The sequence below is a fragment of the Saccopteryx bilineata genome, chromosome 3, assembly GCF_036850765.1.
Source record: "Saccopteryx bilineata isolate mSacBil1 chromosome 3, mSacBil1_pri_phased_curated, whole genome shotgun sequence".
In the NCBI taxonomy this organism is placed as follows: domain Eukaryota; kingdom Metazoa; phylum Chordata; class Mammalia; order Chiroptera; family Emballonuridae; genus Saccopteryx; species Saccopteryx bilineata.
Genome location: NC_089492.1, coordinates 204,510,702 through 204,527,769, shown reverse-complemented (window position 1 = coordinate 204,527,769; position 17,068 = coordinate 204,510,702). Strand labels below are relative to the sequence as shown.

The 17,068-nt window shown below is 38.6% G+C and overlaps 1 protein-coding gene and 1 non-coding gene across 2 annotated transcripts; both read left to right on the top strand.

Annotated features, from left to right (window-relative positions):
* Positions 1–723: 723 nt before the first annotated feature.
* On the top strand, positions 724–1,611 carry LOC136328985 (deleted in azoospermia-like). Its single transcript, XM_066264951.1, has one exon. The coding sequence runs from the start codon at positions 724–726 to the stop codon at positions 1,609–1,611; it is 888 nt and encodes a 295-aa protein (XP_066121048.1).
* Positions 1,612–3,922: 2,311 nt separating this feature from the next.
* TRNAP-GGG (transfer RNA proline (anticodon GGG)) lies at positions 3,923–3,998 on the top strand. The gene has a single exon. It is a non-coding gene; the product is annotated as a tRNA-Pro (tRNA).
* The last annotated feature ends 13,070 nt before the right edge of the window (positions 3,999–17,068 follow it).

The window sequence follows — 17,068 nt, the reverse complement described above, 5'->3', positions numbered from 1 at the left end:
CTTTTCATTACTTAAAGGTAACCACCATTGAAAAAACCACCACAGAAGCACATGTGATAAAAAAGATAGTAACAGAGGAAAGATGTATGGAATACAACCAAATAAAAACAAAAGATAACAAAACGAAAGAGAAGGATCAAACAAGACACAAAACTAACAGAAAGCAATCTATAAAATGGCAATAGGGAACTCACAAGTGTCAATAATTACACTAAATGTAAACGAATTAAACTCACCAATAAAAAGACACAGAGTAGCAGAATGGATTAAAAAGGAAAATCCAACTGTATGCTGCCTACAGGAAACTCATCTAAGTAACAAGGATAAAAATAAATTCAAAGTGAAAGGCTGGAAAACAATACTCCAAGCAAATAACATCCAAAAAAAAGCAGGCATAGCAATACTCATATCTGATAATGCTGACTACAAGACAATAAAAGTACTCAGAGAGAAAAATGGCCATTTCATAATGGCTAAGGGAACACTGAATCAAGAAGACATAGAGTCCGCCTGCGTCCCTCAGCCTTGCAGGGCGGTTCTTGGGCTTCCTCAGCCTGCTGCCATCTTTGACTTTCCTGAGTCCTCAGACTTTTCTCCCATTGCCCGCTCGAGACCGGGCGGTGGGCACGAACAGACCCGAACAGCAGGCCCAAGAGGGGTGCCAGTAGAGCAGCCTCTGCTCCTCCTCGAGCCCCATCAGCGGAACTGCTAGCTGCCGCCATCATGTCTGCTGCAAATTCTGAAACTCCAAAGTCAACCATCTCTAGAGAGGCCAGCACCCAGTCCTCATCATTTACGACCAGCCAAGGCTATGTCTTACCTGAAGGCAAAATCATGCCAAACACCGTTTTTGTTGGTGGAATTGATGTTAGGATGGATGAAAACGAAATTAGAAGTTTCTTTGCTAGATATGGTTCCGTAAAAGAAGTGAAGATAATCACGGATCGAACTGGTGTGTCCAAAGGCTATGGATTTGTTTCATTTTATAATAATGTGGATGTGCAGAAGATAATAGAATCACAGATAAATTTCCATGGGAAAAAGCTGAAACTGGGCCCTGCAATCAGGAAACAAAATTTATGTGGTTATCACGTGCAGCCACGTCCTCTGGTCTTTAATCCTCCTCCTCCACCACAGTTTCAGAGTGTCTGGAGTAATCCAAACCCTGAAACTTACATGCAGCCTCCAACCATGATGAATCCTATAACTCAATATGTTCAGGCATATCCTACTTACCCAAATTCACCAGTTCAGGTCATCACTGGATATCAGCTGCCTGTGTATAATTATCAGATGCCACCGCAATGGCCTACTGGGGAACAAAGGAATTACGTTATACCTCCGGTTTATACAGCTGTTAACTACCATTGCAATGAAGTGGATATGGGAGCTGAAGTTTTGACAAGCGAATGCTCAGTTCATGAAGCTGCTTCATCCTCTGGAAATGGCCCACAAAAGAAATCTGTGGACCAAAGCATACAGACAGTGGTATCTTGTCTGTTTAATCCAGAGAACAGACTGAGAAACTCTGTTGTTAATCAAGATGACTACTTCAAGGATAAAAGAGTGCATCATTTTAGAAGAAGTCGGGCAGTGCTTAAATCTGTTTGATCCTCTCTTCTAACTTTCTAGTCTCATGGGAAGTTGCTGGTTTTGAATATTAAGAAGAGACTGAAAGTTTTTCACTATTATAGAAATTTAATTTTGAGTATTGATAAATCACATTAAGACTATACAAGCAATATTAGATTGCCTAGTTTTATTTTACGTTGAAACTTTTTCATTAGATGCTTATTTAGAAATTGGTTCTGTGTTGAATATATAGTTGAAAGTAAAAAATAATTGAGACTGAAAGGAACAACTTTAAGATTTATCTGTAGGGATCTTTAAAACTTGAAATTGACATTTTAACAGTTTAAAAGCAAATGCTGATTTTCAAAAAATTGTTTTTGAAAAGCTATAATTTTGAAAGGTCAGAATTTTGATAATTAGAATACAAGTGTTTCACTTCTCCAGCAAGTACCTGTGAATAGTACAATATTTATAGTGTTGTGCCTAGAAATTTACCACAAAAGCATAACTGCATTTTTAATCAGTGGAACTCAATATATAGTTAGCTTCATTGAAGTCTTCCTTATCTAAACCTAGTAAAACCAATTCTAAAAATACAGTCCAATCAGTGGGTCTTAGGTTTATTAGTTTGAAATATTTTATATTTTATTTAGAATTCACACATAGATGTCCTATTTGACTGGAATGGTAATTAGATAACTAAAATTCTGGGCCTAATTTTTTTAAAAGAATCCAAGACAAACTAAACTCGGTGAGTTACGGTAAATTCTCCTTTTTTTCTTTAAATTTTTTTCTTGAAATACTAAACATATCTTAAATTGTACAAAATATTGGTAATAAAGAATACTGATGGTTTTTTTATGTCACTTAAAGGTTAATCAGAGTATCTGAAAAGAATTGTTTTTATAAAAACATTAAAATATTAGTTATTTGTTGAAAAGCAAAATAGATTTTTATTTTTGTTAGCCTATATTTTTTTAAAGTAAAATATGTCTGAGAGTCAAAGTAGTTTGACTAAAGCATTTCTAAATCACAAAAGTTGTTTAGCAAGCATATCCCAAGAATATATACTAGAGTCAGTTAACAATCCATTTCTAGATTAACTAGTCTCCTCATTAGATGATATATATTGTGACAGACAACTTGAGCACCAGAGCTCTTCTGCTGTACCCACAGTCTTGTTTTTTCTGTTTGTAGCACCATTTTTCTAGGCGATTTGCTTCTAGAACAGGTGATGTCAAGATAGGAAGTAGCAGTATGAGCAGTTTGAAGGTTAAACTTTGGAAAGGTTCTAAGGGAACACTTTTGATTCAGCATCATTTGACCTGCCATGAACATGAGTTTAAAATGGCTTCCTGGCCTTCACTAAATCATATGAATATTCCTTTTATTCCTAACCTAATTCAGCTATCATGGGCCCTATCATCTGTGCCCAGTGTTATCATTCCTATTCATTTTTATTCTGAATCTGAAGAAAATAGTCTTAATTTAAGGATCCCCAAGAGGGCTTTCATATGCCTTATAATTTGAAAATATCCTGAAATTTGTCCTTTTTAAAATTCTCTACTGTTTTTTATGTATACTATAATATTCTTACATGTACCATTCTGTGATTAAATCTCCAGGTTACTGTGATTCCTCCCTAAATTCTAAAGAGCCACTTATATGACGTTAAATAAGGGAATAAACTTTTTATTTTGTGTACTGTTTTATTGGACTGAAAGTATTTTTAAAAGGGTAAGGTAGAAAGGAGACAAAGTCCAGAACCTTTCAAAATGGAATACTAATTTTAAAATTAAAAGTATGTTCCTATTACATATTGCTGATACTGTTTTTGCATAAATGAATAAATACAAATAAAGAAACTTTCCCCCCCCAAAAAAAGAAGTCATAACAATTCTTAATATATATGCACCAAAACAAGGAGCACCAAAATATATAAGACAGCTACTTATTGACCTTAAAACAAAAACTGACAAAAATACAATCATACTTGGAGACCTCAATACACTGCTGACAGCTCTATTTCAGTCATCCAAACAGAGAATCAACAAAGATATAGTGGCCTTAAACAAAACACTAGAGCACCTGGATATGATAGACATCTACAGGACATTTCATCCCAAAGTGACAGAGTATACATTTTTCTCCAGTGTACATGGATCATTCTCAAGAATTGACCGTATGTTGGGCCACAAAACATCAGCAAATTCAGAAAAATCAAAGTTGTACCAAGCATATTTTCTGATCATAAAGCCTTGAAACTAGAATTCATCTGCAAAAAAGAGGAAAAAAATCCCACAAAAATGTGGAAACTAAACAACATACTTTTAAAAAATGAATGGGTCAGGCCCTGGCCGGTTGGCTCAGCGGTAGAGCGTTGGCCTGGGGTGCGGGGGACCCGGGTTCGATTCCCGGCCAGGGCACATAGGAGAAGCACCCATTTGCTTCTTCACCCCCACCCCGCTCCTTCCTCTCTGTCTCTCTCTTCCCCTCCCACAGCCAAGGCTCCATTGAAGCAAAGATGGCCCGGGCGCTGGAGATGGCTCCTTGGCCTCTGCCCCAGGCGCTAGAGTGGCTCTGGTCGTGGCAGAGCAATGCCCCGGAGGGGCAGAGCATCGCCTCCTGGTGGGCAGAGCATAGCCCCTGGTGGGCGTACCGGGTGGATCCCGGTCGGGCGCATGCGGGAGTCTGTCTGACTGTCTCTCCCCGTTTCCAGCTTCAAAAGATTAAAAAAAAAAAAAAGTAAAAAAAAAAAAATGAATGGGTCAAAGAAGAAATAAATGCAGAGATCAAAAGATATATACAGACTAATGAAAATGACAATACGATATATCAGAATCTATGGGATGCAGCAAAAGCAGTGATAAGAGGGAAGTTCATATCACTTCAGGCATATATGAACAAACAAGAGAGAGCCCAAGTGAACCACTTAACTTCACACCTTAAGGAACTAGAAAAAGAAGAACAAAGAAAACCCAAAGCCAGCCGAAGAAAGGAGATAATAAAAATCAGAGCAGAAATAAATGAAATAGAGAACAGTAAAACTATAGAAAAAATTAATAGAACAAAGAGCTGGTTCTTTGAAAAGATCAACAAAAGGAAAAAAGAGAAAGAACTCATATAAACAAAATCCAAAATGAAAGAGAGAAATCACCATGGACACCATAGATATACAAAGAATTATTGTAGAATACTATGAAAAACTTTATGCCACTAAATTCAACAATCTAGAAGAAATGGATAAATTCCTAGAACAATACAACCTTCCTAGACTGAATCAGGAAGAAGCAGAAAGCCTAAACAGACCTATTAGTAGAGAAGAAATAGAAAAAAACATTAAAAACCTCACCAAAATAAAAGTCCAGGCCCTGATGGCTATACCAGCGAATTTTATCAAACATTCAAAGAAGACTTGGTTCCTATTCTACTGAAAGTCTTCCAAAAAATCGAAGAAGAAGCAATACTTCCAAACACATTTTATGAGGCCAACATAACCCTCATACCAAAACCAGGCAAGGATGGCACAAAAAAAGAAAACTACAGACCAATATCTCTAATGAATACAGATGCTAAAATTCTAAACAAAATACTAGCAAACAGAATACAACAACATATTAAAAAAATAATACATCATGATCAAGTGGGATTCATCCCAGAATCTCAAGGATGGTTCAACATACGTAAAATGGTTAACGTAATACACGATATCAACAAAACAAAAAACAAAAACCACATGATCTTATCAATAGACTCAGAAAAGGCTTTCGATAAAATACAACACAATTTTATGTTTAAGACTCTCAACAAAATGGGTATAGAAGGAAAATATCTCAACATGATAAAGGCCATATATGATAAACCATCAGCTAACATCATATTAAATGGCACTAAACTGAAGGCTTTCCCCCTTAAATCAGGAACAAGACAGGGTTGTCCACTCTCTCCACTCTTATTTAATGTGGTACTAGAGGTTCTCGCCACAACAATCAGACAAGACAAAGAAATAAAAGGCATCCATATCAGAAAAGAAGAAGTAAAGGTATCACTTTTTGCAGATGATATGATCCTATACATCGAAAACCCCAAAGAATCCACAAAAAGACTACTAGAAACAATAAGCCAATACAGTAAGATCACAGGATACAAAATTAACATACAGAAGTCAATAGCCTTTCTATATGCCAACAATGAAACAACTGAGAACGAACTCAAAAGAAAAATCCCCTTCACAATTGAAACAAAAAAAAATAAAATACTTAGGAATAAACATAACAAAGAATGTAAAGGACTTATATAATGAAAACTATAAACCATTGTTAAGAGAAATCAAAAAAGATATAATGAGATGGAAGAATATTCCTTGTTCTTGGTTAGGAAGAATAAATATAATCAAGATGGCTATATTACCCAAAGCAATATACAAATTTAATGCAATTCCCATCAAAATTCCAATGACATTTTTTAAAGAAATAGAGCAAAAAATCATCAGATTTATATGGAACTATAAAAAACCCCGATTAGCCAAAGCAATCCTAAAGAAAAAGAATGAAGCTGGGGGCATTACAATACCTGACTTCAAACTATATTATAGGGCCACGACAATCAAAACAGCATGGTAGGCCCTGGCCGGTTGGCTCAGCGGTAGAGCGTCGGCCTGGCTTGCGGGGGACCCGGGTTTGATTCCCGGCCAGGGCACATAGGAGAAGTGCCCATTTGCTTCTTCACCCCCACCCCCCTCCTTCCTCTCTGTCTCTCTCTTCCCCTCCCACAGCCAAGGCTCCATTGGAGCAAAGATGGCCCAGGCGCTGGAGATGGCTCCTTGGCCCCTGCCCCAGGCGCTAGAGTGGCTCTGGTTGCGGCAGAGCAACGCCCCGGAGGGGCAGAGCATCGCCCCCTGGTGGGCAGAGCGTAGCCCCTGGTGGGCGTGCCGGGTGGATCCCGGTCGGGCGCATGCGGGAGTCTGTCTGACTGTCTCTCCCCGTTTCTAGCTTCAGAAAAATACAAAAAAAAAAAAAAACACAGCATGGTATTGGCAGAAAAGTAGACACTCAGACCAATAGAACAGAATAGAAAGTCCAGAAATAAAACCACATATATATAGTCAAATAATTTTTGATAAAGTGACCAACAACACACAATGGAGAAAAGAAAGCCTCTTCAATAAATGGTGCTGGGAAAACTGGAAAGCCACATGCAAAAGAATGAAACTGGACTACAGTTTGTCCCCCTGTACTAAAATTAACTCAAAATGGATCAAAGATCTAAACATAAGACCTGAAACAATAAAGTACATAGAAGAAGACATAGGTCCTAAACTCATGGACCTGGGTTTTAAAGAGCATTTTATGAATTTGACTCCAATGGCAAGAGAAGTGAAGGCAAAAATTAATGAATGGGACTACATCAGACTAAGAAGTTTTTGCTCAGCAAGAGAAACTGATACCAAAATAAACAGAAAGCCAACTAAATGGGAAATGATATTTTCAAACAACTGCTCAGATAAGGGCCTAATATCCAAAATTTACAAAGAACTCATAAAACTCAACAACAAACAAGCAAACAATCCAATAAAAAAATGGGAAGAGGACATGAACAGACACTTCTCCCAGGAGGAAGTACAAATGGCCAACAGATATATGAAAAGATGCTCATCTTCTTTAGTTATTAGAGAAATGCAAATCAAAACTGCAATGAGATACCACCTCACACCTGTTAGATTAGCTATCATTAACAAGACAGGTAATAGCAAATGTTGGAGAGGCTGTGGAGAAAAAGGAACCCTCATTCACTGTTGGTGGGAATGTAAAGTAGTACAACCATTATGGAAGAAAGTATGGTGGTTCCTCAAAAAACTGAAAATAGAACTACCTTATGACCCAGCAATCCCTCTACTGGGTATATACCCCAAAAACTCAGAAACATTGATACATAAAGACACATGCAGCCCCATGTTCATTGCAGCATTGTTCACAGTGGCCAGGACATGGAAACAACCAAAAAGCCCATCAATAGAGGACTGGATAAAGAAGATGTGGCACATATACACTATGGAATACTACTCAGCCATAAGAAATGATGACATCGGATCATTTACAGCAAAATGGTGGGATCTTGATCACATTATACGAAGTGAAATAAGTAAATCAGAAAAAACCAGAAAGTGCATTATTCCATACATAGGTGGGACATAAAAGTGAAACTAAGAGACATTGATAAGAGTGTGGTGGTTACAGGGAGAGGGGTGAAAGGGAGAGGGAAAGGGGGAGGGGGAGGGGCACAAAGAAAACTAGATAGAAGATGACAGAGGACAATCTGACTTTGGGTGATGGGTATGCAACATAATTGAAAGACAAGATAACCTGGACTTGTTGATCTTTTAATATATGTATCCTGATTTATTGATGTCGCCCCATTAAAAAAATAAATTATAAAAAAAGAAAAAGAAAAAAGAAAACAGGAAATTTGCCTACTTAAATCTCAACAAGGGCAGAGGTGTTGTTCTGGAAGTAGAACAGACCTAAATTACCTGACTGTAAGTCTCATCTTTGCCACTGACCACCTGGACAACACCAGGCTTGTCTCAGTCTCTCTGAGACTTGATTTCCTCATATGTAAAATAAGGATACTGATACTGCATCTCACATAGTTGCCGTGAAGATTAAAGAAGATAATGTTAGTAATCTGGTATGTTCAGACAATCACAAATTTGGGGAGTTTAGGCAAACCTGAATGGCCACATGACTTACTAGCTACTTTTGAATGCCCATAGCGATGAAGACATTCATTATGAAATCAATGGGACAGGAGGAGCAAGTTAACGGTAATGATCAGTAAAGGAAGACTGCTTTATGTGGGCTGGTTATGGCAGGGAGGATTAGACAGGACATTTAAGGATAATTTCAACATCAATAGGCAAGAAGAGTAATCAAATACAAGAATACTCAGAGGAGAACTATGAACAAAAAGCAAAGAAAAAAAGAGCCAAGGTGCGTTGGGGATGGGAGGGTGTGGTGTGGGCACAGCCTGACGTTGAGTTGGGAAGGTGAGCTGGGGAAGAGGCAGGGCCTTGAGCACCACGCTACAGAGTTGTTATTTGATCCTGTAGCCCAATTTTTTTCTCCTTTTTTTTTAAAGCAGTATAGAATTTTAATAAAAGTTAACTTTTATCTTTTTAATTGAACTAAAATAAATTCATATTTTAAAGCATAAGTTTTTAACCTGAGAACCAGTCAGGAAGCTTTTAAGCATTCAATACCCAGACCTCATCCCCAGGTTAATTCAACCAGAATCTTTGGAGGTGGGGCCCAGACAGCAGCATTTTTATAAACTTCCCAAGTGAATCTGGTGCAGCCAAAGTGGAGAACAACTGATTTAATGTGCACATTTTGTTCTACAACAAAAATAACTATTTTTATGCTCCATTCCATGCCTCCTCTTAGCCTCATATTCTAAAGGGCATAGGTTTTCTCTGCTTTCCATATATTGATCTCTTTCATGTTGAAGCCTTTCCTCAGATGTGTGGAAATCCTTGAGCTTCTGCTCATGTTAAGAATAGGTACCAAGGCCCTGGCCAGTTTGCTCAGTGGTAGAGTGTCGGCCTGGAGTGTGGAAGTCCCAGGTTCAATTCCCAGTCAGGGCACACAGGAGAAGCGCCCATCTGCTTCTCCACCCCTCCCCCTCTCCTTCCTCTCTGTCTCTCTCTTCCCCTCCAGCAGCCAAGGCTCCATTGGAGCAATGTTGGCCCAGGCATTGAGGATGGCTCCATGGCCTCTGCCTCAGGCACTAGAATAACTCTGTTGTAACTGAGTAACTCCCCAGATGGGCAGAGCATCACCCTCTAGTGGGCTTGCCAGGCGGATCCTGGTTGGGCACATGCAGGAGTCTGTCTCTCTACCTCCCTGCTTCTCATTTCAGAAAAATTAAAAAATTTAAAAAAGAAATAGGTACCAAAAAGATTATGGAAAATTTCTTTGCATGGACTTTGTATGGATTATCCAAAATTCCTTTGCAACTGTTGGGCTTTACTCTAGGTAAGTGTGTGCAGAATTGAATTTTTGTTGAAGGATCTCCAGGCCTTGTCTATGGGATTCTTCAATTTCTAAGAGAACACTCTTCTAGACTTCTACTTGGGATTTGTATATGTCTGGGCTCATCTATTCTCTGAGCTGGGCAAGCAAAGGATGCCAAGGTACCTGCTGGTCAACATTTAAACCATCACTATATGCCTCCATTTTTTTTTCTTTTTGCCTCTGCACCTCATCTTTGCCCACTGATATGGCCATATTCCCCCAACCAGAGCCTCCCTGGCTCAGTTTTTCCAGACATTTTTCTGCTTTCTGCGGAGAATGCAGGGAGAAACAGTGGATTGTGGAGGGTGGAAGCAAGGAGTAGACTCACTGTTCTGGATTGCACAAAGGCCTGGGAGTTCAAACATTCCATATCTTAACTTTCCACTAATTCTTCTGGTTTCCATTCTACTTCTTGATTTTCTTATTACATTATGTGACATCTGGTCTCTAACTCTAATTTTTCCCCAGGTGTTTTATTGGGTGAATATGCTCATTGGTATTATTCTCCAAAAGTACTTGTATTTTAACCTCCTCTGCTCTGCTCAACCATTTGCCACTCTCCATCTACTTCCTGTCTTCCAAAAATGTCACAACCTCTCTTGTCTGCTGTTGTCCACCTTTTCTGCATCTTTCTCTTTGTGGGTTTATATAATTTTAGTTTTGTTCTTTGAATATTATTTTAATAGATAATTCAAGTGGAAGAGGAGAGAAACACATGTAGTCAACCTGCCACATTGAAACAGAAGTCCCAGAGGAATGAAGAAGGAGTTGTTGTTTCTACAAATACAGTGTGTCCGTAAAGTCATGGTGCACTTTTGACTGATCACAGGAAAGCAACAAAAGATGATAGAAATGTGAAATCTGCACCAAATAAAAGGAAAACCCTCCCAGTTTCTGTAGGATGATGTGGCAGCATGTGAACAGTACAGAGGAAAGTTCAGTGTGTTCTATGCGAATCCGTGACCAAAGTGCAATGTGAATATCAGCGCATTTATAACGAAGCGCCACCACATAGGAATAACATTACTCGGTGGGATAAGCAGTTGAAGGAAACCGGCAGTTTGGTGGAGAAACCCCGTTCTGGTAGGCCATCAGTCAGTGACGAGTCTGTAGAGGCTATACGGGATAGCTACCTAAGGAGCCCTAAAAAATCTGTGCATGAGCCCACATCGAACTGCACTGAATAGGTATGAAACTGGGAGAGTTTTCCTTTTATTTGGTGCACACTTCACATTTCTATCGTCTTTTGTTGCTTTCTTGTGATAGGTCAAAAGTGCACCATGACTTTATAAACACACTGTACTATGCAAAACTATGAAAGAAAAATATGAGTGGAATCACTCCACATAAATGAGGGGTAGAGTAGCCGGAGGTCCCCTTTCCTGGTCTTCGTTCTGCTCTAAACCTATATGAACTCTGAGAGCACAGACAGAAGCTTGTATATATATAAAACTCTGGTATAAAAAGGGAGAGGTCAGAGAAGACTCTGGTTGCCAATACTTGCTCTTCTGGTCCTTCTGTTAAGTGTAGAGTGAACAAGGAGCCATGGGAGAGTTCTCTTGTTTCCAACCATGAGTTGGCATGTTTCTCTCACAGATTCTGTCACTTAACAAAGGTTTTTTAAGATGTTTCTTTCTAAAATGATTATATGGGGATATAAATGTCAACAAAATGGCTTCTATGCTCAAGGAATTGATAAGCTAGTGAGGAAGCTGCTAGGAGAGTAGCTTTCACATGCATGCCTTTCAAAGATTCTGTCCCATCTCACAAATCCTTCAGTACTAAGAGAACCTCCTATCACTCCCCAACCTCACTTCTTCATTATCAAAAAAAATACTTATCTCATGAAGTTTTTCATGGGGATGTTCAAAGAAAACACAACTAAATAGTGAACAGGAAGGGGTTGTGTCTACAATCTAACCATGCTCCAATTCCAACTTCCCTCCTCATTTCCATGGCCTCAGCAGAGATCTTGAAGGATGAACTCTCTTGAGGCCAATGGCAATTCATATCCTCTTATTTAATATTTCCCAGACCCCAAATTCAAAGAAAAGAATATGTATCATCAGGTGGAATACTTAATGTGCACATTCTCATTGTGAACTCTCTTTCTTCTCTTTCTCTACATTTCTGCTTGTCCTTTCCTTACTTAAAGGAGTCTCTCTGAGCATCATCCCAAACGCTCACATGGAGGCAAATAAATTTATTCTGTTTCTCTCTAGCTATGGGTCCTTAATGTAAAGGTTACATGGCAAATATTTTTTATCCAAAATGTCAAGACAACCATGGATTTCCCTGAGGGGACTGTTTTTCAAAAACTCCATGAAATCAAGTTGGCAGGCCAGGAAAGACATCATGCTACCACCACATGTATCCCTTGAAAAACCACAGGAAATGGCATACTCAGAGTAACACTTGGGAACACCCCTAGGTGGGGCCCTTGGGAACTCACAAGGCATCAAGAGCACAGGTATCATTACCCACCTACTTCCAGTCCAACTGTAGCCCCTCACACCATCACTTTATTTTTATTGACAAAGAATATCTTCCAATGTACACACTGCACTCAGAAGGAATAAGTAGGCTTAAAAAACATGTGGGGAAAACGTCACACACCTTTGTATGCTTACTCTCTGGGGTACCAAGATGCCCCGTGCAAATACAAGAGTAACAGCAGTTTTCCTGCAAATGCTCATCTCTCTGTGGAATTCTTAAGTGCTGTACAAACCACAGGGCAAATCTGGCCCAGGAACACAGATTGGTGGGCAGATTCCGGCAGCCCTGTCATAAATCTTCTTTCTCCCTTCTTAGCGAGGGGGAAAGAGGAAACAGAAAGGAGAAGAGAAAATATGAGGAAGTTATTAACGTGTCCATGTTTTTCTCCCCCTCTGTCTGACTCAGAGGTCCAGCTTTTGCTGTTTCCCTGCTCTCTACTCTTCATGTTCTGAAACAGGAAGGGCAAAAGTCATCCTGGAATATTCTACAGAGAACATCAATAAGAAGAAAAGAAAACCTGCATGCCCCAAAGGGCTGTGTGAAATGAGGGAAATGTGGCATATTGGGAGGTGTGGTACAGGAGACAGAGCCTGGAGAAGAGAGGTGGTGAAAGACAAAGGTAAAAGTTTTAGTCCGGTACTTTTCTGGACTAAAGGAGTGAGAAATTCCTGCAAGTTTCCTCAGGGAAAAAGTGATGGAAGACAATGGGTGATGTTACCACGCTTTGCTTCATTCTATGTACTTGAACTGCCTTAAATGATTGAGGTGTACAAGAGAAGATTTGAGTTTTTATTTGCACTATAATTGTTTAACTCTAAGACATTGCAGAAGTTTTCAAAGCCAGCCCAGAGAGCAGCTCTTCATATTTGAGCTACCTCCCTATCTCCTCTTAAGTCTCCAGTGATCTTTTGTCCATTCAGCTACCTCTTGTGAATTATCCTTCTAGGTATCTTTCTTTCTCTTCCTCTTGAAATGCACTCTTGATCTTGTATGGTTTTCATTCAAAGCACTCACTGAATAAAGGCTTGGCCAGTGAATGCAGAATAATGTTCAAGCAAAAAATATATATAAAACCCCTTTTATGTAGTTGGCATTGTTTGCTTGCCCTTCCAGATTTCTTTCTCTGCCCTGGGCTAGGCACGTGGGGGCTGACTTTATTGCCTGATTAATATAATATTCCACTGCCTTCTGACTTTCAGTTGAGTTGAGCCAGTGGAGAGCACCCAAAGGAGATCTAGGGACAAGAGTAAGGCTGGTCATTTACTATCTACACTTGCTTCTCACTATCTAGGAGTGGCCCTCAACAGAAGGTTCAGCCTCAGTCAGAACACCTTCTCCACATAGATCTACTTCCTGGGTTCTGGTAACCACTCTTCTTGGGCATTCTTGGTTCTCAAGCTCTGGAGTTCGACACTATTTCTTCTGGGTTTTTTCTGTTCCTCACCCATATCCTAATAGTCTATTAGATGTTTTTTAAACTACTCAATTAAAGTCTACCATCTGTTTCCCAATAAGACCTTGACTGACATAGTCAGTAGAATTAAATTTAACCTAACCAGAGGTAAAAATAAAAATAATGTGCTAGCCTGACCAGGCGGTGGCTCAGTGGATAGAGCGTCAGACTGGGATGTGGAAGACCCAGGTTCGAGACCCCGAGGTTGCCAGTTTGAGCACGGGCTCATCTGGCTTGAGCAAAAAGCTCGCCAGCTTGGATGCAGGGTCGCTGGCTCAAGCAAGGGGTTATTCGGTCTGCTGAAGGCCCACGGTCAAGGCACATATGAGAAAGCAATCAATGAACAACTAAGGTGTCGCAATGTGCAACGAAAAAGTAATGATTGATGCTTCTCATCTCTCTGTTCCTGTCTCTATGTCCCTGTCTATCCCTCTCTCTGTCTCTGTAAAAAAATAAAAAATAAATAAATAAATAAATAAAAATAATGTGCTAGTTATTAAGCACATTAAATAAAAATAAACATAGGCTTAGAAAAAAAATCTTGTTAGACTTCACATATATAAGAAAGCATTAAGTTGTAACAAATAAACCATATCAATAATATGGGGTTCTTATACTTAAGAATCCTATGATTCTAATCACTGTGAATATTGCAAGAAAAGCTGTTAAAAATGTTGAACAATCATCTTTCTTTCTACATTTCTGCAAAATTCCAAAACAATGCTTTCAGCAAAGGAGCTGAGAAACCTGTAATGATAACTCTAATAGGCTGAGATGAAGAATTATGGCTGGAATAAGTAAGAATTATAAAGAAACTAAAAATGGAATAGAAGAATTAAGATCTACATTAGCAGCAGTAAAGAGCAGATCAAGGAATAAAATCAAGTCAGTGGTTGTAAAGAGTTTACTTGAGTTTGACCAGGCAGTGGCACAGTGGATAGAGCATTGGACTGGGACCCAGAGGACCCAGGTTCAAACCCCTGAGGTTATGGGTTTGAGCACCAGCTCATCCAACTTGAGTGCGGGCTCACCAGCTTTAGTGTGGGATCATAGACATGATCCTATGGTTGCTGGCTTGAGCAAAGGGTCACTGGCTCAGCTGGAACCTCCCAGTCAAAGCACATATGAGAAAACAATCAATGAACAACTAAGGTGCTGCAACAAAAAATTGATGCTTCTCATCTCTCTCCTTCCTGTCTGTCTGTCCCTATCTCTCCCTCTCTCTCTCTCTCTCTCTGTGTCTCTTTCACAAATAATAATAATAATAATAATAATAATAATAATAATTTACTTGGCTCCATGATTTCACAGAGCAAATAAGGGCAGAGAATCTGCTGAAAACCAGCTGAGATCTAAGTGAAGTTACTAAAAAGGCCACACACAAGATAAGTATTCAATAAGCAAAGTTTTCTAATATATCAGAATAATTATTTAGAAAATATTATATAATAGGACCTGACCAGGAGGTGGCCCAGTGGATAGAGCATCAAAATGAGACACGACGGACCCAGGTTCAAAACCCTAAAGTTGCTGGCTTGAGCACAGGCTCACCAGCTCAAGCGTGGGTAGCTGGCTTGAATGTGGATTCACAGATATGACCCCATGGTCACTGGCTTGAGCCCAAAGGTTGCTGGCTTATAGCTCAAGGTCACTGGCTTGAGCAAGGGGTCACTCGCTCTGCTATAACTTCCCCAGCCCCCGGTCAAGGCACATATGAGAAAGTAATTAATGAATAACTAAGGTGCCACAACAAAGAACTGATGCTTCTTTTCTCTCTCCCCTCCTGTCTGTCTGTCCCTCTCTCTGACTCTCTCACTGTCTTTGTCAAAAAAAAAAGAAAATATAATAGAAAAAGGGGCAATTCATGTTAAAAACATAATATTTAATTAAATTTCTTAATATATTTGGGTTTTTTTTACAATTTGATTCTATTACAGTTATAATAAACTTATGTGTGGGCTTGTATAAAGAAAACTAAAGTTTTGTTTACTTGTAACAGATAAATGAAACAGTGTGTTATTTTAGTGAGCAAAAAAATTTAGTATTGTAAAAATATCAAATAATGTGAAAGTTTAAATGAAGTAATAATCAAAATCTTAATGAGGCTTTTGTTTGATGTAATATGGAGAAGGAAAGGACTTGGTAAGTTATATTATAAAGTTATAATAATTAAAATATTATATTAGTGTTATAATAATCAAAAGAGTACTACATGAAATAAAATAGATATTCCAAAAATAACAATCTGTATTGTATAATGAAACCATAAAGCAATGGAGAAAAGAGATTAGTCCATCAATGGTGCTAAAAAAAAGTGCAAGATTCTTTTAAATGTGTTCAACTTCGTCTCATGTTGCATTGAAACAAATTTCAAATGGATTAAAGAACTACATTTTTTTAAATTATACCATAATAAGCTAGAAAAGTAAATAACTACTTAAAAGATCTAGGATTGAGAAAAAAATTTCTACATGAAAGCAATGAGGAAAGTCATAAAGAAATGGTTGATTAGTTTTAAAAATTAACTTCTCTATGACAAAAGACATTAGATTAAAGGTAGACTGCTATAACAAAGAGTCAACAACATCACAACTTAAAAAACGAAGTATTTTATGTGCTCTCACTTAGGAGTCCAAGGTGTGTCATTCAGGTTCCCCCAGGTTCTTTCTAATTCCTTGCTCTGCCATATTCAGAGGCACTGTTGTTTCCTGTATGGTCATAGTTGGGTCTATGCCACATCTGTGTTTCCAGTATTAAGGAGGGGGAAGAGTATAAATAAAGCACTTCCACTGTGTTGAAGGCCTGGGCAGACAATTGTAACCATCTCTTCTACTCAGGTCCCATTAGCAGAATTAGTCACATAGCTCCATTTGACTGCTACAAGGGTTGGAATATGTGGTCTCTAACTAAGGAGCCACATGCTCATCTACATCAGACTATGGAAAAGGAGGGGATAAGTTTAGGTGGAAAACAGCAATATCCACCACACTACTATGAAGGCCATTAAAAGGCAGAGAGCAAAATGAGAATAAATATGCACAACAAATATGAAAAGAAAAGTTGTCATCATTATAGCATAAAGAAGCCTGTGTCACATATCAAAAAGAAAACATCAATATACTAATAAAAAATGAGCCCAGTACATGCCCAAACAATATAAATGTCCAATAAACATAAAAATCAGAGAGAGTGTTTGTAATAAAAGAAATTTAAATGGAAACAATTAAATGCTATTGTTTTTCAATCAAATTGTCAAAACTTTCTGCAATGGTCAATCTCAATGCTGGCACAATACAGTTAAACTACTTTGGTAGAATACAAATCAGATCGTTCAGCCTTTGTCAAATTCATTTGGTTAATATATACCAAAAGCCCTAACCATGCTCTTTTCCTGGAACCCTGAGTCCACATAAGGAATCTATCCTAAGGAAACAACTCAGAATGCGGCCAGAGAGGTATGTAAATATATTCACTG

Bases quoted from the DNA above. Each gene is read 5' to 3' on its own strand.
- LOC136328985 (XM_066264951.1), top strand. From the start codon at position 724: ATGTCTGCTGCAAATTCTGAAACTCCAAAGTCAACCATCTCTAGAGAG.